This window comes from Symphalangus syndactylus, chromosome 11 (assembly GCF_028878055.3).
Source record: "Symphalangus syndactylus isolate Jambi chromosome 11, NHGRI_mSymSyn1-v2.1_pri, whole genome shotgun sequence".
In the NCBI taxonomy this organism is placed as follows: Eukaryota; Metazoa; Chordata; class Mammalia; order Primates; family Hylobatidae; genus Symphalangus; species Symphalangus syndactylus.
The window spans coordinates 96,752,334-96,774,501 of NC_072433.2; the positions used below are offsets into that span (position 1 = coordinate 96,752,334).

At 35.0% G+C, this 22,168-nt stretch overlaps 1 protein-coding gene across 4 annotated transcripts in view; it reads left to right on the forward strand.

The window, feature by feature from the left end:
• Positions 1-22,168, forward strand: part of MAN2A1 (mannosidase alpha class 2A member 1) — a 177,381-nt gene that overhangs the window by 67,048 nt on the left and 88,165 nt on the right. For all 4 annotated transcript variants that reach the window (XM_055298143.2, XM_063612895.1, XM_063612896.1 and 1 more), the window contains 3 exons: positions 9,036-9,209; positions 11,845-12,031; positions 16,245-16,422. In XM_055298143.2, the coding sequence (XP_055154118.1) occupies positions 9,036-9,209; positions 11,845-12,031; positions 16,245-16,422 (539 nt within the window). The remainder of the gene's footprint in view (positions 1-9,035; positions 9,210-11,844; positions 12,032-16,244; positions 16,423-22,168) is intronic.

Below are 22,168 nucleotides of genomic sequence, written 5' to 3' on the forward strand. Positions count from 1 at the left end.
CTTCCACAATGGTTGACTTATACTCCCACCAACAGTGTAAAAGCATTCCTATTTCTACACATCCTGTCCTGCATCTGTTGTTTCCTCACTTTTTAATGATCGCTTTTCTAACTGGGGTGAGATGGTATCTCATTGTGGTTTTGATTTGCATTTCTCTAATGACCAGGGATGATGAGCTTTTTTTCATGTTTGTTGGTTGCATAAATGTCTTCTTTTGAGAAGTGTCTGTTCATATCCTTTGCCCACTTTTTGTTGGGGTTGTTTTTTTTTCTTGTAAATTTGTTTAAGTTCCTTGCAGATTCTGGATATTAGCCCCTTGTTAGATGGCTAGATTGCAATAATTTTTTCCCATTCTGTAGATTGCCTTTTCACTCTGATGATAGTTTGTTTTGCTGTGCAGAAGCTCTTTAGTTTAATTAGATCTCATTTGTCAATTTTGGCTTTTGTTGTCATGGCTTTTGTTGTCATTGCTTTTGGTGTGTTAGTCATGAAGTCTTTGCCCATGCCTATGTCTTGAATGGTATTGCCTAGGTTTTCTTCTAGGGTTTTTATGGTTTTAGGTCTTAAGTCTTGAATCCATCTTGAGTTAATTTTGTATAAGGTGTAAAGAAGGGGTCCAATTTCACTTTTCTGCATATGGCTAGCCAGTTTTCCTAACACCATTTATTAAATAGGGAATCTTTTCCCCATTTCTTGTTTTTGTCAGGTTTGTCAAGGATCAGGTGGTTGTAGATGTGTGGTGTTATTTCTGAGGCCTCTGTTCTGTTCCATTGGTCTATATATCTATTTTGGTACCAGTACCAAGCTGTTTTGGTTACTGTAGCCTTCCTTGTACTATAGTTTGAAGTCAGGTAGTGTGATGTCTCCAGCTTTGTTCTTTTTGCTTAGGATTGTCTTGGCTATATGTACTGTTTTTTGGTTCCATATGAAATTTAAAGTAGTTTTTTTCTTATTCTGTGAAGAAAGTCAATGGTAGCTTGATAGGGATAGCATTGAGTCTATAAATTATTTTGGGCAGTATGGCCATTTTCACCATACTGATTCTTCCTATCCATGAGCATGGAATGTTTTTCCATTTGTTTGTGTCCTGTCTTATTTCCTTGAGCAGTGGTTTATAGTTCTCCTTGAAGAGGTCCTTCACATCCCTTGTAAGTAAGGTATTTTATTCTCTGTAGCAATTGTGAATGGGAGTTCACTCATGATTTGGCCCGCTGTCTATTATTGGTGTATAGGAATGCTGGAGACTTTCACACATTGATTTTGTATCCTGAGACATTGCTGAAGTTGCTTATCAGCTTAAGGAGATTTTGGGCTGAGACAATGGGGTTTTCTAAATATACGATCATGTCATCTGCAAACAGAGACAATTTGACTTCCTCTTTTCCTATTTGAGTACCTTCATTTCTTTCTCTTGCCTGATTGTCCTTGCCAGAACTTCCAATACTATGTTGAATAGGAGTGGTGAGAGAGGGCATCCTTGTCTTGTGCCAGTTTTCAAAGAGAATCCTTCCAGCTTTTGCCCATTCAGTATGATATTGGCTGTGGGTTTGTCATAAATAGCTCTTATTGTTTTGAGATATGTTCCATCAATACCTAGTTTTTTGAGAGTTTTTAGCATGAAGGAGTGTTGAATTTTGTTGAAGGCCTTTTCCGCATCTATTGAGATAATCATGTGGTTTTTGTTATTGGTTCTGTTTATGTGATGGATTATGTTGATTCATTTGCATCTGTCGAACCAGCCTTGCATCCCAGGGATGAAGCCGACTTGTTTGTGGTGGATAAGCATTTTGATGTGCTGCTGGATTCGGTTTGCCAGTATTTTATTGAGGATTTTTGCATTGATGTTCATCAGGGATATTGGCCTGAAATTTTCTTTTTTTTGTTGTGTCTCTGCCAGATTTTGGTGTCAGGGTGCTGCTGGCCTCATAAAATGAGTTAGGGAGGAGTCCCTTTTTTCTGTTATTTGGAATAGTTTCAAAAGGAATGGTACCAGCTCCTCTTTATACGTCTGGTAGAATTCAGCTGTGAATCCGTCTGGTCCTGGGTTTTTTTTGGTTGTTAGGCTATTAATTACTGCCTCAATTTTAGAACTTTTTAATGGTCTATTCAGGGATTCAACTTCTTCCTGGTTTAGTCTTGGGAGGGTGTATGTGTCCAGGAATTTATCCATTTCTTCTAGATTTTCTAGTTTATTTGCGTAGAAGTGTTTATGGTGTTCTCTGATGGTAGTTTGTGTTCCCATGGGATCAGTGGTGATATGTCCTTTATCATTTTTTATTGTGTCTATTTGATTCTTTTCTCTTTTATTCTTTATTAGTCTTGCTAGCCATACTAGTAAAGAGTTGTTGCCTTTTTTAAAATTTGTAGATGTTCTTTGTATGTTCTGAATATGAGCACTTTGTCACATATATGCTATATGAATATTTTCTCCCAGTTTGTGGTTATTCGTTTGCTTTTAGTGGTATCTTTCTCATTTCTCTTAACTATTTAATACAAGTATATAAGAAAATTTTTCATATGCATGTGTATATGTGTGGTCTAAAATTGTATAAATCCTAACTATCTTTTTATTATAAATATTTTATATAATTTCTTATTAGTTATAAATATGTAATAAAATCATAAAATGAAAATTATCTTTTTAAATACTTATAGTATTTAGACTATATGTCTGTTTAATATTTTATTGCATGGATAAAATCTCTTATAGTAATGACGTAGGGTAGTGGTCTTCTTGTTCCAGATTTTTAATAGAAATTGTTTAGCTATTCTGTATTAAGTATCATATTATGTAGTGTTTTTATGGTAGGTGCTATTTATAGTGTTTAGAAAATTATTTTCTTTTTAGTATTTTTCAGTTAACAGTGAATACAGAATATTACTGGTTTTCTTATAGCCATCTATCAATACTGTATGGTTTTTCTCGTGTTTCCGTGGATGTGACAGCAGTTTGTTCAGTTAAAAAGTCATTGACTTCCTGGAATAAATCCCTTTTGGTTTTGGTACTATTGAGTTTAATTTATTTAGTGATTTTATGATTTTATATCCATTTTCATAAGTACGATTAGTTTTCTTTTTTAATGTACTACATTTATATGATTTTTTATTGGTTTATGATACTTAATAAAATGAATTAGGTAGTACTGAATTCTTCCTTGTATTCTGTGACAGCTTATGGACATTTGAAATAATTTATTGCTCAGATCGTAGGCTTAGAGGGGTCTTTTATTGGAGGCAGATTTTTTGATAATGTTAAAAATTTCTCCAAAGTTATTAATATCCAATTTACATCTAAAATGTAAATTGTATTATTTTTGTTAGAAACTCAGCCTTCTCATCAACATTTTAATTACTTGGAGTATAAAGTAAGAATTATATATAGTATTCTTTGTTTTAAACAGTGTTTTATTAAATACTATGCAGTCAATGTGGGAAAATAGGAAAAAATTATATACTAGCAGAAAGTAAGGAGAAATCCTTCTGTACCATTTAGAGATAACCTGTTTTGTGATATATAACATTATAGCATTCTGGACTTTTTCATATGTATATTTAAACACAGTATAAGTTTTTTTCCACAAGGATAGGATAGTATTTTAAAACAAATTTGTTAGAGATAGTAAAGTGTTTAAAGTTATCTTCTCTACAACTTTTGTATCTATCTTCTTTATAGTTTTCTGTAGGGCATTTTTATTTGACTGTTAGTCTGTGTTATTTATTTTTTAAAGAGCAGGTTAAAATTTTTTAAGCTAAAAGGTATTCTGTGTTTCTTCATACTACCTTATCTTTATTTTCTTCTTTCTTTGTTCTTTTTGTCTGTTTTTTGTTTCTTTTTCTCTCAAGGAGTTGGCAAGGGGTGCATGTGCACACATACATACACTTTGGCTCATTTGTTCTTTTTCTTTGTGAAGGTGAGAGGCAGCGAGACTTCTTGTGAGAGAGCATACCCATCCATCTCACTCATCCTGTGGAGTCAGCATAGGCAAACTGCTGAAATGGAGTAGGAGCTCATTTCTGCAGTCCAGGCAGAGGACAGTGGCAATGTGGCAGGGTCAGTCTGAGAGTGTATGTTCCTCCTACCTCAAGGTGCCCTGGAGAAGATCAGTGCTGGCCTTTGATGTGCTCAGGGGATGTACTTATGACTCTTAGCATGTGATATGAGGTATTTCGCCACTTCACTCTTTCCTGCATCCTAAATAGTGAACACATTTAACAATACAACATCATAAAACTGTTCAGTTTTAGAGGTATAACTGTCAAAAGCACAATGTGAACAAATTCAGCTTAAAGACTGAATTGGCTTTATTAAGTAATTCATGAACAGGGCAACATCCCATCTAAAAAATAATATTCTGATGAGCAAAGCAGAGAAGATTGGCTTTGTAGGCAGCAAAAGGCTGCAAAAGCAGAGATAGGGAACAAAAAGTAGGTTGGTTATTTCAAAGTTACTTCCCTTCCAGGGTTGAAACAGAGGAGACTTCCTTATCATGCTGGCTCAAGTAGACCAGTCCCCTTCTGATTGTGGATCAGATTGCTTCGAATCTCCTGGTTTTTATTGTTGTTTTTTAAACTGGTACATATTCAAGTTCAGTTTGATTATGTGGCACCTAGCACAAGTGACTGTATTCTGGTTTGATGTGGTCTTTTGGGGTGTACTGCAGCAGCTCAGCCTAATAACAGTGGCCTCCCATAATTTCATTTAACATAGACCTCTGTGAATTTAATTAGTAGGCTTTTGAGCATCAAAGTGAGCCTCACTACATGTTCCATAAAGCTGAGAAAAGCCAGGTTCGGGGAGATTTTCCCTTGGCCCAGTTACTTTCTTTTTAAAGATAATGAAATATCTGAGGATATGACATTTCTTTGTATTGTAGCTTTGGCTGCATCTTATGAATTAGTGTCCCTGGTTTTGTTTTCTAAAGAATTTAGGACGTTATTTTGGAGACTTTTTACATTTGATTATGGGATGCATTTTTAGTTGTTTAACCTTTGGCTATTAATGTCTGCTTTTAACTTTATTATGAAAATTGACCATTATAACTTTTTTTTTTTTTGAGACAGAGTCTCACTCTATCACCCAGGCTGGAGCACAGTGGCGCCATCTCAGCTTACTGCAACCTCTGCCTCCTGGGTTCAAGTGACCCTCCTTGCCTCAGCCTCCCTAGTAGCGAGGATTACAGGTGCTTGTCACCGCACCTGGCTAATTTTATATTTTTAGTAGAGATAGGGTTTTACCATGTTGGTCAGGCTGGTCTCGAACTCCTGACCTCAGGTGATCCACCCACCTCTGCCTCCCAAAGTGCCGGGATTACAGGCATGAGCCACCGTGTCTGGCCTATTATAACTTTTTTGAGCTTTTAAAGTTGTCTTTTGACTACCATATCCATATTACAAATATATTTCCTGATTCCTCTTAAACTGTAGTATTAAATATACTTAGAATAATCCAGTTTTATTAGGTACTATTCGTATTACTCATGTTCTAATTTTTAAACGTATTAGGTTTGCCAAAAATTAACTGATGTTAATTCTTCTTAATGATTGTTTTCCACACTTTTTTCTTGTATTTTGAACAGTTTTTACTTTTATGTATTTTGATAATCTTATTGTTGAATGAAGGCATGAAATCTTTTTGATGAGCTTTCTAGTTTTATTAGCAAATGTGCCCTCTTTATAAAATTTTGGATTTTTCTTATATTATACTTTTTCCTAAGTTTGCCCCTTACCCTCCTTTTAAAAAGTATTGCCAAGAAAAACTCTAGCAGGAACTGGGTTCCTTTTTAAGTCTATCCCTAGTTCTCCACTCCTTTCCTATCAAAGTTTTTAAAAATATAGTTTACACTCTCTCTTTTCTACGTTATTCAGTGTCAGGGACTCTTTATTCCATTGCAGCTAGGTTGCTACCCCTCTGGATCCAATGGTTTTGATGTGGAAAAGATTACCAGTGATGTTATAATTGTTAAATTGAATGGACACTGTAAACTCTTTGACATCACTACAGTGTTTGATATTGATTTTTGTCTTTTTTTGTAAGCTTATTCTGTCCTCGTTATTTGGACAATACATACTCCTTTTTAAATTTTATGACTTAATTTTGATATAATTTTTAACTTATAAGTGGCATCATAGTACTTGGGAAGGACTCCTGTATATCTTGTACATTGATTCATATGTATATTTTTCTGAATCATTTGAGAGTAAGTTAGAGGTACCCTGTACCCTTATCTCTAAATACTTCACTGCATGTTTCCTAAGAAATAAGGGCACTTTTATATGTAAATAGAATAAAGTTATCAAATCAGGAATGTTAACAGTGATACAGTAGGACAGTCTAGTCCACAGGCTGTATTCAGATTTTGTCAATTATTTCAATAATGTCTTTTATAAAAGCCGCTTTTTCCCCCACCCAGTCAAGAATGGCATCCATGGTCATACATTGCATTTAGTTGTCATGTCTCTTTAGTTTCCTTTTATTTGAAACTCTTCCTTAGTCTTTCTTTGGAGGTTTCTTGATCTTTATATTTTTGAAGAGTAGATCCACTTTTATAGAAGTCTCTCTATTTGACTTTGTCAGTTTCCTCATGATGGGATTCAAGTTATTTGTGTATTCTTCCTATCTACCTGTTTGTCTGTCTAGTTACAATATCACTGCAGTAATGTGATGTCCCGTTGTCATATCAGGAGGCATGTGATGTCTCTGTCCCGGTACTGGTAATACTAGAAACAACTAGTTAAGGTTTGTCTGCTAAGTTTCTCCACTGTGTTAAATTTTTGCCCTTTCTAATTAATATGTAGGAGGTACATTGGGAATAAATATTCTATTCCTCAGCCAACTCTCATGTTTTTGTTTTAGTGTCCATTGATGATTTTCTAATTCCTTCCATAATTGCTAGTTGGTATTCTACTAAAGAGAAGAGCTTTCCATCTTATTTTCTGTTTATTTATTTATATCAGTATGGGCTCATGGTTAATATTCAATGGGTTATAATGCATTATTTATTTTCACACCTCAGGTGTCCCAGATTTGGCCATTAGAAGCCTCTTTGGTCTCTTCCTGAGTTATTTTAATATGCCCTCCTGATACCTTGACTGTCTCTTTACTTTATGACACAAGAATATATTCCAGGCTTATCATGTGCTTTCCTGGCTTCAGCCTTGGAATAAGCTATTTCTTTCAGGTTTTTTTTTTCTTTGTAAAATGATTGGTATGTAGAGGCCAAGACCTGAGAGCTAAGGTGTGATCATTGGTACTGAGGTTTTATTGCATCTAGGTCCTTCAAGTGCACTGAGTTGGAAAATTTGTGTATTTTTTGATGCCTATATCTATATTTTTATATTTCTTCATGAAAAACCATAAGTTAGTACCAATATCTCCTGTTGTAATGCAGTATCGTAGGGTACATTCCAGTCTTCCACATTTGTAGTTACTTATCTTACCGTGAAGATCCTGGCTCCCTTGTTCTCGTTTGTTCAATCTTAGAATACATGAAAGCTACCTTCAGAATTGTTAAATCCATGCTACCACAGAAACCAAAGTTACTAAATAGAGTTCAATATTTCTTTTTAATTTTTGGATGTAAATTACATATGTGAAATGCACAAATCTTATATGGTCAGTTCTTTTAGTTTTGACATATGCTCTTTTTGAGTTTTGACTATATACTCTTGGTCCCCTGTAGATCCTGACTTTTCCTTATTGTCCTTTACTGGCTCCCCATCTCTGTGTTCTTCCTTAGTATTGTTTACAAAGTTCTAGTTCTCTTTGTTGTCTTGTGTGTTACTTTGTGTTATACTTATTTGAATGGCAGCCTCTGCAAACTGGAGTCAAGATCTAGTTTAACTTGTTTTTGTAACCGTGGGGTCTTTCATCATCTTAGGTAAGGTGCTTAAAAGGTGTTTGAATGAAAAAAAATGCACACAGCAATATTAGTTATGTCAGTTTATAAGTTGTACGTAGACACTTTATTTGAGAATCCCAAATAATTGAAACATCAGATTTTTATAATGCTGGATGAACAATCTTATTCTAACCTGTACATTTATTATCTTTTTTTTTTTTTTTTTTGAGACAGAGTCTCGCTCTGTCGCCCAGGCTGGAGTGCAGTGGCGCGGTCTCGGCTCACTGCAAGCTCTGCCTCCCGGGTTTACGCCATTCTCCTGCCTCAGCCTCTCCGAGTAGCTGGGACTACAGGCGCCCGCCACCACGCCCGGCTACTTTTTTTTTGTATTTTTAGTAGAGATGGGGTTTCACTGGGGTCTCGATCTCCTGACCTCGTGATCCGCCCTCCTCGGCCTCCCAAAGTGCTGGGATTACAAGCGTGAGCCACCGCGCCCGGCCTATCTTTTTTATTTATTTTTTACATTTTATCCTCTGTGAAATTGAGATATATCTTTAGTCAGTAGTTTGCATTATTGGTGTGAGCCAGCTATGAGAAATCACTGGCCCCTTTCTAGGTAGAGTGAAAGCACCAGCATCATAATGTCTTAAGATTTAATGAAATATGGTATAGTTATTTTGGCCTGTTCTGCCACTGTATCGTAAGATGATTTGGGGCTTTTGTAAGGTGTAAAAGACAGACTGAAAAATCCTTAATGTTGGGGTTGGGAAATGTAAGTTGAAATAGTTACGTTACTTTTCTTTATCATGTAATAGTTCCAGGGTTATCCACCCCCACAGATCACAGGACTGTGAGATCCTTCCAGGAAGGGCCCTGGTCCTGTTTATTCTTTACCTCTAGTTAATGGCAGTGGCTTTATAATAGGTAAAAGATGTTAATGGCTAAAAGATGGCAGTATTTATTTCAACTCTAACTGATTAATTGCAGTGAGCATCCTCTGCCTATGTGGATAGGCAGTGGCACAATCCTCCCTTCATGATATCTTGCTGGGAATACTTGGCAGAGGATAATGCTGGGTAGGTCCTTGGTCTGATATCTCTAGGAGACTATACAATGACGATGAGTCTGAATGTGTTGTGACTTCTTTTTATTTCATGTATCAATTAAAAAAATAACAGTTATCATCTTTATCCACAGGAGTGAAACCTCGGTCCGGCTGGGCTATTGATCCCTTTGGACACTCACCAACAATGGCTTATCTTCTAAACCGTGCTGGACTTTCTCACATGCTTATCCAGAGAGTTCATTATGCAGTTAAAAAACACTTTGCACTGCATAAAACATTGGAGTTTTTTTGGAGACAGAATTGGGGTATGTAGGGTTTGATGAAAGTTGATCCCAATTGGCCTAGATACTATTTCACAAGGGTTATGAACTCATACCACTGTGGGTTTTGTTCACTGTCAGTCTTGAAAAATCAGATGACCCAAAGATACTCTCGTAATTATTTTTCGCATGTACCTGTGTCAAGATTCTTTTAAGTAATAATGCAGATATTTATAGAGCATAGGAGAATCTTTTTATGACTAAAGGAAGTAGATAAATATAAGGAGTTAGTATTTTGCCAATAATGCTTTCACTTGCTTCTGTTTTAGAAAGCACGTTTTATCACAAATTTGAACATGCATTAGAACTGATATCCAGTCATATATCTTATATTCAGCCAGTGTTCCTTCCTTCTGTCTCTCGTCTCTATATCTTGTAAGAATTGCTTTTTAAAGCCTTAATCTTGTCCTCCTAAAACAGCCCTAATATCAAAATACCACCTGTCTTCACAGTGTGTTCTGTGGCCCGCAGGCATTCTAAGGATATACTTCTGCAGCTCTTTATTAGGAGAGAGGAGAAAAGATCTAGGCCTCTTGGGAGGCCTTTGCCTTTCTCAACCCCTATTTAATTCAGACCACCTTATTTTCTGTTTATTTATTGAGCCTTTATTATGGGCCATATATTATGTTACCTCTGCTTTATATTCATTCTCATTTAATCTTTTTAAATTATTCTTTTTTTATGGTGAAGAAATGGAGGCTTAGATATGAGAAGCCATTTGCCAAAAGTCATATAGGTCATGCATAGAGAGCAGAGATTTGAATGTAGTTCTGTGTAGTTCCTGAAACCCCGGCTCCTAACCTCTGTCATTGTGTTCTCAGTAAACTTTCATCTGAAAGGAATATTTTGTTTATAAAACAGTGTTTGAGAAATTACTGCATTACATTATACTTGTTTTCTTGTGTAATCTGGACCCCTTAAATGTTTCAGAAGAATCATTTGTAAATCTAGACAGTAACTTTCTTATATGTACTCCTGTTTTTTTCAGTAAGGAAAGCGTTAGCTATACAGTTTCTTAATTCTAGAAAATTAAACCTGTAGGGAGAACAAGAACTTGTAGGGGATTGCATTCTGTATAGTTTGATCAAATGCTAAGGAGCATATTAATTTGAAAAACAAAGAATTTGAAGAAGCCCTACTTAAACAATTGCCCATAAATATCAGTTAGTAGGAAATTATTGAGTACTTTTATGTATTTAAATATTGTGCTAGGAAGAAATATTGAAAACATCCTTGCTTATAGGGAAATTCCAGTCTAATTTGATAAAATACAGATACAGCCAAATGTAGCAGATAAAATTAAGTATGCAAATTAGCTGCAAAAGAGTAGAGCATAAGGAGAATTAGTGGGGCATGGAGTATGTCCTTATCCATAGGAGAGAAGAGTTTTAGGACTTGTGACAACTATATGCTCATAGCAAGCATTAGTGACCAGCATCTGCAGTGTCACAGTTGTGAATATGATTCAGTGAAACAGCTGATAGCACTGAAGTACATAGATTTTAATAGTTTTAAATTTGGAAAATAACAGTTAACTAAATCGATAAAACTGTAATATTTTAGGACTTACCTGATAAATTTGAACATGTTGCTTTTTAAAAAATGTTTTCGAATTAAGTTGAGCTTGTTCATGTGTTTGAGTTCTTAATGAAGCAGTTATTTTCACTTATTAAAAATGTAAATATTTTTGTCTTTCTGTTACATAAGCAGTACATACTCATTGCTGAAAATTGGAAATCCATACATAAATAAAGGGTGGGGGGTTATTTAAAAGCTCAGGATCATATTCACAAAGATAGCTTTTAACTACTAGTTAGGTCCTCCAGTCTCACTAGTTGGTAGGCTTCTCACCTCTCCAGGCCAGTGGTGTCAACATGTGATAACATTGTAGTTTTAATTGAAAGTAATTCTGCATCAGGAATCAGTGTTCATTTTTCATATCTTGTTTTGTTTTTATTTTTGTTTTGCTTTTTGAAAATTACTTTTTCTTTTCCTGTGCTTCTTTGTTGGTGAAAAGTCCCATTGACTGAATCATTCTTGGTAAACATGGGGTGAGACTGTAGATTCTCCTGGGTTGCACATCCTCTCCTCACCGTAAGAGGAAATTTTCTCCAAGATTGAATTTCTCCAGTGTTTTTATAAGTCTATGCTCCACACTTCCTTTGTTCTTCCATCTCTTTTTTACTCCGTTCTTCTCACCCAGCCTCTGCAGCTAATATCATGGTATCTCTCAGTGAATCCTGTTACCTGAATTGGGAACAGCTATGGCAGGAGCTGGCAGCCAGGGATGGACATAGTTTTGGATGAGCCAGCTGTAACTTTTACTACTGCTCAGTTTGTATCCCTCCTGGTCAGCTGGTGCTGGTTCGTGCTGGGGCTTCCCTGTCTCTGCTATGCTTTAGATAGAAGAGGTAGATAGAGACTGAGATGTGTGAGTATCTTCCTTCAGACAGGTGGTCATTAAATACCGCTGGGGTATGTGTACTGGAAGTTAAGGGGGCTGCTGATTTAGGATAGAGCTAAATCAGCATTACTTTGTGAAAAGTAATGACATTTTAAATATTTTTTGGGAAAACAGATTTTATAAATGCAGGGTTTGTGTGTTGGCTCTTTATTTTAGATCTGGGATCTGTCACAGATATTTTATGCCACATGATGCCCTTCTACAGCTATGACATCCCTCACACTTGTGGACCTGATCCTAAAATATGCTGCCAGTTTGATTTTAAACGGCTTCCTGGAGGCAGATTTGGTTGTCCCTGGGGAGTCCCTCCAGAAACAATACATCCTGGAAATGTCCAAAGCAGGTATGAAAATGCATATTTCTTAAGACAACATCTTGAATAAAGTAGCTACTCAGCTGCTAGTTGCTGAAGGCTTGAACAAATGGGCTTTAGTAGCCAACATTATCCTTGTTTGAAGTATTCATTCAAACCAGATCTAAAGCAACTTAAAAATGCGAGAGCCTTGACTATGCCGGTTATGTGTTACAATTTAGTGGAAAGTGAACAATACTAGATCAATATACAATGGATAACCTATAATACACTATTATTACCATCTCCTTTGCCCTCATTATAAAAGCCTTCTACTGTGTTTGATTGATTTCATATACTTTTGTTGAATAAAACTTCTGGTCCCTATTGTACAAATTGGTAAGAAAAGCAATTCAACTGCAAAAACACATTTATTGAAATGGAACACATAAAGAATGTAATTATCTGTTCTCTTAATAACAATTTCAATAATAGTGAATGCTTCCCAGCTCTGGTGTATACACATCTTTGCATCATTCTGATGTTTTTGACTTACAGTAAACTTTAATTAGGAATATTTATACTTAAATACATTTAAATAAAAATCAAAGGTATGAATCATTTCTTTAGAAGAAAATTGTGCTAATGATGGAAGCATCTCATTAAACCAACTTACATGTAGTTTCTAATATTGGTACTTTTAAAGTTTAATTTCTTCACTTAAAAATTAGTAGTGCATTAAAATAAAACATTGTGGTGTAATATAAAAACACTAAACTGCTAGGAAAATAATATAGCCCATTAAATAAATAAATTTTTGCACTTTTACATCAGTTTAATTTAAAAAGAGAAGTCACTTAAAAAAATGTGTGTGAGGAAGAAGGTGAAATGAGATCTTTTTACCTTCAATGAGTCCTTAGAATCACAAAGAAGATTTTCCTTGCGAGCCTCTCACTGTGGCAGACATGAAGATGTTTTAGCATGGCAGCCTTCTTAAAGTCATGGAGCCCTTCTATCAAAATCTGACTTTAATAGTTGTTTAGAAAAACTGCCCAAGGTTAGGGATTGACTTGATTTCATTTTCTTGGTTCCTACAGCCATGAGAACCACTGAGGAATTCTGAACAACCTGCTTTCTAGCTAGGGTTGGGCTAAGTAGACATAAGAGAGTAAGCCAGTGTATTGTATGGCGGAAGGTGTAATGAAAAGGAAGGGTTGAGTGTGGGGGTACCCTGGCCTGTGTAGGTGGGCAAATAGCTGTTTATATTTACAGGTATTTACACTACTCTCTGCTCATGTGACCAGGGATGGGGAAGTTCTTAAAAGTGATGTTTCATGTGGGGAGTCCCAGTGCATTCATAGTATTGTGAGCCCTTTGTTCTTTTTTTGGGGGGTGCTGCTGAGACTGCCTGAGGCACATTATTGAGGAAAAAAAGGCTTTTTTGTAATCCTTTTGCTGTGTCATCTAACCTTTCAACAATTGCCCCTCAGGATGATACCTTGTGCTCAGTTAGTTCCAGGGGTTTTGAAAGTGATTTCCAGGCACCTGGGGGCATACTGTTGAATGAGTCTATATAATACTTAGAGATTTTTTCTTTTTAAACTTCTTGGCCGGGCGCAGTGGCCCATGCCTGTAATCCTAGCACTTTGGGAGGCCGAGGCGGGCGGATTTTCTGAGCTCAGGAGTTCGAGACCAGCCTGGGCAACATGGTAAAACCCCGTCTCTACTAAAATACAAAAAAATTAGCTGGGCGTGGCGGCGTGTGCCTGTAATCCCAGCTACTCGGGAGGCTGAGGCAGGAGAACTAACAGAACCTAGGAGGTGGAGCATGCAGTGAGCTGAGATCTCCCCACTGCACTCCAGCCTGGGTGACAGAGTGAGACTTTGTCTCTAAAATAAACAAACAAACTTCTTACAAGTCTTGAAATGTTAACTTTACTGGTTACCTCAGATCCATATATCACCTTCTTTTTGACCTGATGATGAATTGAGATCAAACACAGGCATCCCAGCTCATTGGCCCCTTTCAAACTCCCCACTTTTTTTGAGACAGGTTCTCTTTCTGTCACCCAGGCTGAAGTACAATGACACAATAGCTCACTGCAGCCTCCATCACCTGGGCTCATGCAATTCTCCCACCTCAGCCTCCTGAGTAGCTGGGACCACAGGTACATGCCACCATGCTCGACTAATTGTTTTAAAAAATTTTGTAGTGACAAGGTCTCCCTGTGTTGCCCAGGATGGTCTTGAACTCCTGAGGTCAAATGATCCTCCTGCCTCGCCCTCCCAAAGTGCTGGGATTACAGGTATGAGCCACCATGCCTAGCCCTGTTCAATTTGTTAATGTCCCAAAGAAAATGAAATTTAACCATAATGTACAGATGGCATCTTTGGATATGTCCAGCTCAGCAGGTTCTTCTACTTTGCAAGTAAATAGCATTCTTTGTCAAGTTCATTTTTGGTCAAGTAGTATATATTTTAAGTTGGCTTTTTCTGTTGTCACATGATTTGATGTTTCGGGGATTTTCTTTTTCTTAGTTACAGTGAAGTTGACATTTCTTACCTGGTAAAATAAATCAGGAGCAAATTGCATCTGTATGTTTTCAAATGTGATGTTGGGTCAATTGATTTGTTATTGGTTCACCATATATTTAGTGAGTGTCTTCTTCCTACCAGGCATTACTGGCTGGTTACTTGGCTTTCCCAGTGTTGACACTTTCTGGACAGGCTTGAGACTTAGGATAGATGTGAAGTGTCAAAGGCATGCCATTAACGTTTGTGATTTCTTTTCTCTATATGTGCTTTACATATATATATATATATACAAGATACTGTATATCTAATAGTAAACCCTTTTTTATGCTGGCTGCCTAGGAAATCTAGTTGGAGCTCAATTATATCTTGTATCTATGATTTATATGTTTGATTATTTTTACTCATTTTTTTTGGTAGCCTTCTTTCTATGTGGTTAATCTCATTCTTCATTTTTATTGTAAGTAACCTAAAAGTGTTTTGGCAAATGTGGAATGTTAGTAAATTACTAGTAAAGATAAAGTAATGTGCTAATGTCAGAAAACTAAGCATTATATGTTACATAAGGACGCTGTGGTTATATTTTACTCACCAAGATATTATGTTACTGCTAAAATTTTATATTTGCAAAGCAATTTCAGTGATTATAAATGTAAAAAGGACCATATGAGATTTAAATTTAGTTAAATGTTTATAATTTTTATAAAATACTTCATTCCATCATTGGTGTTCTTTTAGATACTTTCATAAGTTTTTATATTGTGAATTAGAATTTACTTTTTGGATGATCCTTGAAGTGAAAATTATAAAAATACTTGTCGTTTAATCACTGATTTCTTAAGCTTTGTCTTTGTAAGTATTGTGAACTGCTCTGGGTTCATCCACTTGTATAATTTCATTTTCACAAGCCCTTTCTCTTAGTTTGTATTCTCAGACTTTCTTAAATGATGCCCTAATTCTGTGATTTCCAAAGGACATTCTGCAGAATACTATAATAGAATATGAAATATAAAAGCTATTCCATCAAGCTATTGGTTAGAGTCCAGAGAAGTAGAAACCAAAATAGCTAATTCAACTCCTAATCCTTATCTGATGGTCAGTATTGAAAAGGACACTGTGACAAATACTCAGATTATTGGTGGCAGGTGACAAGTATGTTGATTTTTTTTTTCTTTAAAAGAGGAAATATGACTATAAAATGTTATAGATTAACATTTATTCCCTTTTGGTTTTGTTCAGAGTACACTTTTTTCTATGTTTAATCAGATAATTTTAGATTAGAGAAAGGAATATTAAGACAAAGCAAACTTCGAAGTCTGTATGTGTGGGAAGTCCTTATTGTCATACTAGATAAATTATTTTAACACCTGGGCTATCTGGTATTCAATCTCTGTGGCTGGGCTTTAGGAAGTCATTGGTACCCCACTTATTATATGCTAAGTTGGTATATGACCATATTTCTCCAAAGATAATCCATTGGAAACCTATGAGTTTTTCCTACTGATAAGAATTTATGAATATATTTAAAGGATAATGAAAATTAGTATGATAGTTTAAAAAAAAATCTGTCTTTAAATTATACTAACCTTGCAGTTAAAGTATACAATAATTTCTTTTAATATAGTGTACTTTTGAATTTGGTTATTTCCTTTTTAATCAGTTGTCACATTCCCTTTTTCTTAGTCAAATTCATATTTTCTGTTTTTGTTTTTTGTTTTTTTGTTTTTTGTAGGGCTCGGATGCTACTAGATCAGTACCGAAAGAAGTCAAAGCTTTTTCGTACCAAAGTTCTTCTGGCTCCACTAGGAGATGATTTCCGCTACTGTGAATACACAGAATGGGATTTACAGTTTAAGAATTATCAGCAGCTTTTTGATTATATGAATTCTCAGTCCAAGTTTAAAGTTAAGGTAAGGAGAAAATATTTATGATTCCATATTTGAAGTTGAGCCTTTATTATTAAATGAGACTATAAACGGAAATCCTTAGCTTCTTTGTCCTACGTCACAGTGCTGCTTAGAATATATAATTCTTGTGTAAAAGTATAATCCATTAGGAAGAAAATTATTATATGCTATAGTTCCATATCTAAAGTTATCCTGTTCCTAACACTCCTTGAGGATTAAAGAGGAATTTACTTTTATGTGATTGAAAATATGTACCTACTAAGTTGTGATATTTAGTCTTCAGGGACATCCTGTTTTTGTTGGGCTTGTTTTTTTTTTTGTTTGTTTTTTTTTTTTTTTTTTTTTTTTTACCAACATTGAAAGTCTGTTATTTCTCTCTGACAGCTGCATCCTTGTGATTTAGTAGCATGACTGGCAGATGCAGATGAACGTCATGAATTTTGCAAACAAATGTCCTATGTCCAGAGAATACACTAACATTTTTTTTTAAGTGAGAAGACTTCTGAAATTAATCGTTTGCCTATGGTTCTTACTCATTTTTTTTCTTATGGAAAATTTAAAATGTACTGTAAAGTTCTGAAAATAGCAAAAATTGTTCCCTTTCTCCCCATATCCATGGCTCAGCTGCAGCATTCTTCAACTCAAGACCACTCTTGTTTCAGCCATGCCCCACTGCTGTCTCACTCCTCCCCACAGGATTATATTGAAGCCAATCTCAGGTTTCGTATTGTTTCACCTGTAAATATTTCAGTATGTATCTCTAAATTATAAAGGTTCTGTTTAAAAATATAACGATAATACCATTATCACACCTAAAAAACTAATAATAATTTCATGATACATATCTGGGCAGATTCAAATTTTCCTCATCTCATAAAAAACAATTCTTTTAACACATGCTTTATTTGAGTCAAAATTCAAGCAATAATCATATATTGCATTTGATCAATGTTTTTTAATTACAAAATTGATTTTTTATTGATACATAATTATATGTATTATGGGACACCTATGAATTTTGAATACATGCAGAGAATGTATAATGATCAAATCAGGGTATTTAGGATATCTACCACTTCAAACTTTTATCATTTCTTTGTTTTGGGACAACAGGCTTTTGAAGTCTTTTTTTTTTTTTGTAAATGTGTCTTAGAGACTCTACATAAGAAGATTAATTATTCAGCATGTTTATTATTTCGCATATTGACATGTAAAAGTAGAACATCTGTGAAAATACTATAGAAAGGAAGTGATATTACTGTTCAGGAAATTTGAAAGCTCATGGTGAACTATACTTTAGTAAGAATTCAAGTTTATTAAATAAACCTAAGTAATATCAAATAGATAAATAAACCTAATAAAATATCAAGTTTATTCAGGATCGTTACAGCTGAATTTTTATCAGATTATGAACTGGGATCCTAGGGGTATGTTTAAATTATCCCTGTATTCTCCTGAGAGATGATGCTCATACATGAATATGTGATCAGAGGGGGGGATATATATATGAGTATCTTATCTGTAATTACATCTTACTAGGAAGTGGTTTTGGTTCATAGAAGCATCTGGTCTCCTGTCTGACTGAAAAAATGAGACCCTGATTTTAGTATTCTACCTATTTCATCCTTTGCCTACTAGAACAGTTTTTTAAAAGTAATTAAAAAAATTGAAGTGCCACATACATAGAAGTGGAGAAACCATAAGTGTAAACAGAATTTTGCAAGTTTAAAAGTCTCCATGCAACAATCATCCAGATTAAGGCTTAGAACTTCTATTGTCCCTCAGATTTCTTTCCAGTCATCACCATCTGCTGCAAAAGCAACCACTACTTTCACATCTGTCACCATGATTACTGTTACCTATTCTTGAATTTTATACGATGGGGACCATACATGTGTACTTTGTATCTGGCTTTTTCTTTCCACATTATGTTTGTGAGAGTCATCCATTCTGTTGCAGGTAGCAGTAGTTCATTCCCTTTTGGTACTGTATAGTGTCTCTAGTATTCATTTTTTGATGAATATACCACAGTTTATTTGTTGTATTGTTATTGGGTATTTGGGATTGTTCCTAGTTTTTGTCTATCACAAATAAGTCTGCTTTTATTATTTTGTCCATGTTTTCGTTACTTGTTATGAGTTTACGTGGGTATAAAAGGGGATGTAATTTTTTGGCCAGCACATGTTCAGCTTTAGTATATATTGCCAAACTATTCCAAAATAGATGCACCAATTGTGTTGTACAAGAGTTTCGGTTGTTCCACACCCTTTCTCAGTTTGTATTGTTAGGATTTTTGTTATCTATTTTTATCCTTTTGATAGATGGGATGGTTTTATTTTTTATTTCTCCTGTGGTTAATGAGGTTGAGCCTCTTTTCATATGTTTATTGCCATTTGAGTATCCTCTTTTGTGAAATACCTATTTAAGTCTTTTGATGATTTTTTAATTAAATTGGGTTGTCTTTTTCTTACTGAATTCTATCTTTTTTAATATAAAAGTTATGCGAATGTTGTCTCCTACTCTGTAGCCTGCATTTTCACTTTCTCATGCTGTCTTTTGATGAAGAGAAATTTTTAATTTTAATTAATCAAATATAACTATTTTTCCTTATGTTTAGAACTTGTTCTGTTTAAGAAATTTTTATCATTTGGTTGTGAAGCTACATTCTTATGAAGCTATCCTCTAGAAGCTTAATTGTCTTGCCTTCAACATTTAGGTCTATAATCTATCTGAAATGGATTGCTGTGAATTGTGTGAGGGTAGGGATCAAGATACATTTTGGCTTATATACATATCCAGCACCATTTATTAAAAAGACCATACTTTCTTCCACAGCACCACAGTGTCATCTTTGTCATTAATCATGAATGAGACTGCATTTGTGTGTGGGTCTGTGTCAACACTCTTTATTCACTTTTATTGGTCTATTTGACTCATCTCACACTGTCTTTATTATTAACACTACAGTTTTACAATAGGTTTTAATATCTGATAGTAAGTCTTCCAGTTTTGTTCTCCTTCCCAAAATTGCATTGGTTATTGTTAGTCTTTTGTAGTTCTACATAGGTATAGGTCATCTTTTAAATTTCTACCAAAAAAAAAAAAAATTGAAGGGGATTTCGATTGGGATTGCATTGAATCTTTGGTTTGATTCGAGCACAAATAACTATAATTATTGGGCCATCTAATCGATGAACGTGGTGTATTTTGTGTATTAATGCAATTGACTTTTGCATTTTAGCCTTGTATCCAGTAACTTTGTTAAATTTATTTATTATTTTTAGTTATTTGTGGATTCTTTATGGATTTCCTATGTATGAATAATGGCATATTTATGTCTTCCTTTCCAAAGCTTTAAATCTTTCAATCTACTTTCTTACCATGTACGATGGCTGTGTCCTCTAGTATAATGTTGAGTAGGAGTGGTGAAAGCAGACATAATTTTCTAAGAGAGAAAACATTCGTTAGTCATAATGTTTGCTGTAGAATTTTGTAGCTTCCCTTTTTCAGATTATGGAATTTTCCTTATATTCCTCATTTACAGAGTGTTTTTTCATGACCAGATACTAAATTTTATTATTTTCTTCTTCTAGGACATTGCTTTCTGTTAGGCCTTTATGTCTTGTGCAGTGATTGGACCAGTACCCCAAGATGAAAATTTGGTAGAGTATAGGGTCCACCTTAATGCATTTTCGTTCTCGCCGACATTTTTGTCCCTTAAGTTCTGGCTGCTTTAGTTCTTTAATGTCTTCAAAGCTTTTTCTTTCTGTAGTTTATCTAGTTATATCTGTTTCTTGTGGGATACTTAAAGGTACTTTGTCTGAACTGGAACCATAAATTTGTTATTTTCTTTTAATGAACTGGAGAACAAAAGTAAACAACTGAGTTCAGATGGCTGAAAAATTAACATGGAATAGCCAAGACAGTCATTTTGCCATTTGATCATCATTTAACAATTTTTGTAACTTTTCTTATGTGTTGTCCTGATAGAATTCTTACATTTAAGATTAAAGTTGTTGCCTTTTAATGTAAAAACCATGTGAATATTTTTATTTGGTTATTTTTAAAGGTGTCCTAAATATTTACTTTTTATGAGCTACCAAGAGACTTTCTAGAGAAATTTACTTTAAATAATTACTTTAAAAAATACTGTAGCACAGGTACTGAGTTATTTTTCTACCCTTCAAGATTGAATTAAGTTTTTGAGAAAGCCTACTAGGCTTCTTATCTAAACTGCTCTGGGACATTGACAAGAAGGAAGTATTTTCATCTTGGCTCGTACCAAAAACTAATTGAAATATTTTCGAAGGGTATACTTTATTGTTAATATTAATTCTGTAGCATGCTATAGATTTCTAAACTTTGAAGTTCAAAATGATTTTTATTATCTAAATAAAATCCTTTGTTTTATATTTGAGGAAAGTGAGACTCAGAAATATTTAGATCATAGACTATTTTGTCACTCTTACTATTTATACTTTCCTGAGCTCATCTGTGTCTGCTGGATATGAAGTTAATGCCATATTTCCTTCTATTCGTGACTCATTTCTTTTATGGTTACACAAACAGACGCATGCGCGCGCGTGCACACACACAAACACACACACACACAGTCTTCTTCCTAGTAATGCTTGTAAGTAATAATACTCTTAGTGTTAGCTAAAACATATTGAGTGCGTATTATTTGCTGTAAATTGTTTAAAGTACTTTATTTAACTTATTTAGTTATCTGAACATTTTCTGGTAGGTTCTATGATTGTTCCCATTGTGGATGAGGAAATTGAGGCACAAATAGATTAACTTGCCCAAGATCACTCTCTATTTGGTGAAGCCAAGATACATTGGCTACACCAAATTGAATACAGTTGAAAATTGCTTATCTTTAACATAAACATAAGGATTTAGAAATAATCATCTATTTTGCTGTAAAAATATATTGCAGCACAACTAGATTACAATCACTTATATTTGCCTTATCAGTATCATTGTTGTAAATGTTCCAGTCGCAATTTTGTCTTTGCAGTGAAGAAATGATAGCTAAAGCTTACACTATTATTTGCCAGTCATGGTTGTAAGTTTTTTTTTGGTTTTTTTTTTTTTTTTTTTTTGAGACGGAGTCTCGCTCTGTCACCCAGGCTGGAATGCAGTGGCGTGATCTCTGCTCACTGCAAGGTCCGCCTCCTGGGTTCACGCCATTCTCTTGCCTCAGCCTCCTGAGTAGCTGGGACTATAGGCACCTCCACCATGCCCGGCTAATTTTTTTTTGTATTTTTAGTAGAGACGGGGTTTCACTGTGTTAGCCAGGATGGTCTCCATCTCCTGACCTCGTGATCCACCTGCCTCAGCCTGCCAAAGTGCTAGGATTACAAGCGTGAGCCACCACACCCGGCCACTTGTAAGCTTTTTACTTAGAGCCCTGTTCACTGTAATGTGGATAGACAGAGAAGTTATGTAATATGCTCAAAACACATGTCAGATAAGTGGTAGAGATGGAATTCAAACCAATACTATTGCTACCTTGAATCAAAATGACTTGCAATATCTGTGTTTGTGTACGTGTATGTGTGTGTGTGTGTTTGTGTATATGTATGTGTGTAGGAAACAACAAAATCAGCATCTTTCTTTTAAAAGGAACACATTCCATGTTAAATAATCTATTTATTTTTGACAGGACTGCCTTTTAATATCTGTTTACAAGATTTGGTGTAGTGTTTCTTTTTGTCTTTGATTTGTAGAATAGTTTGAACTC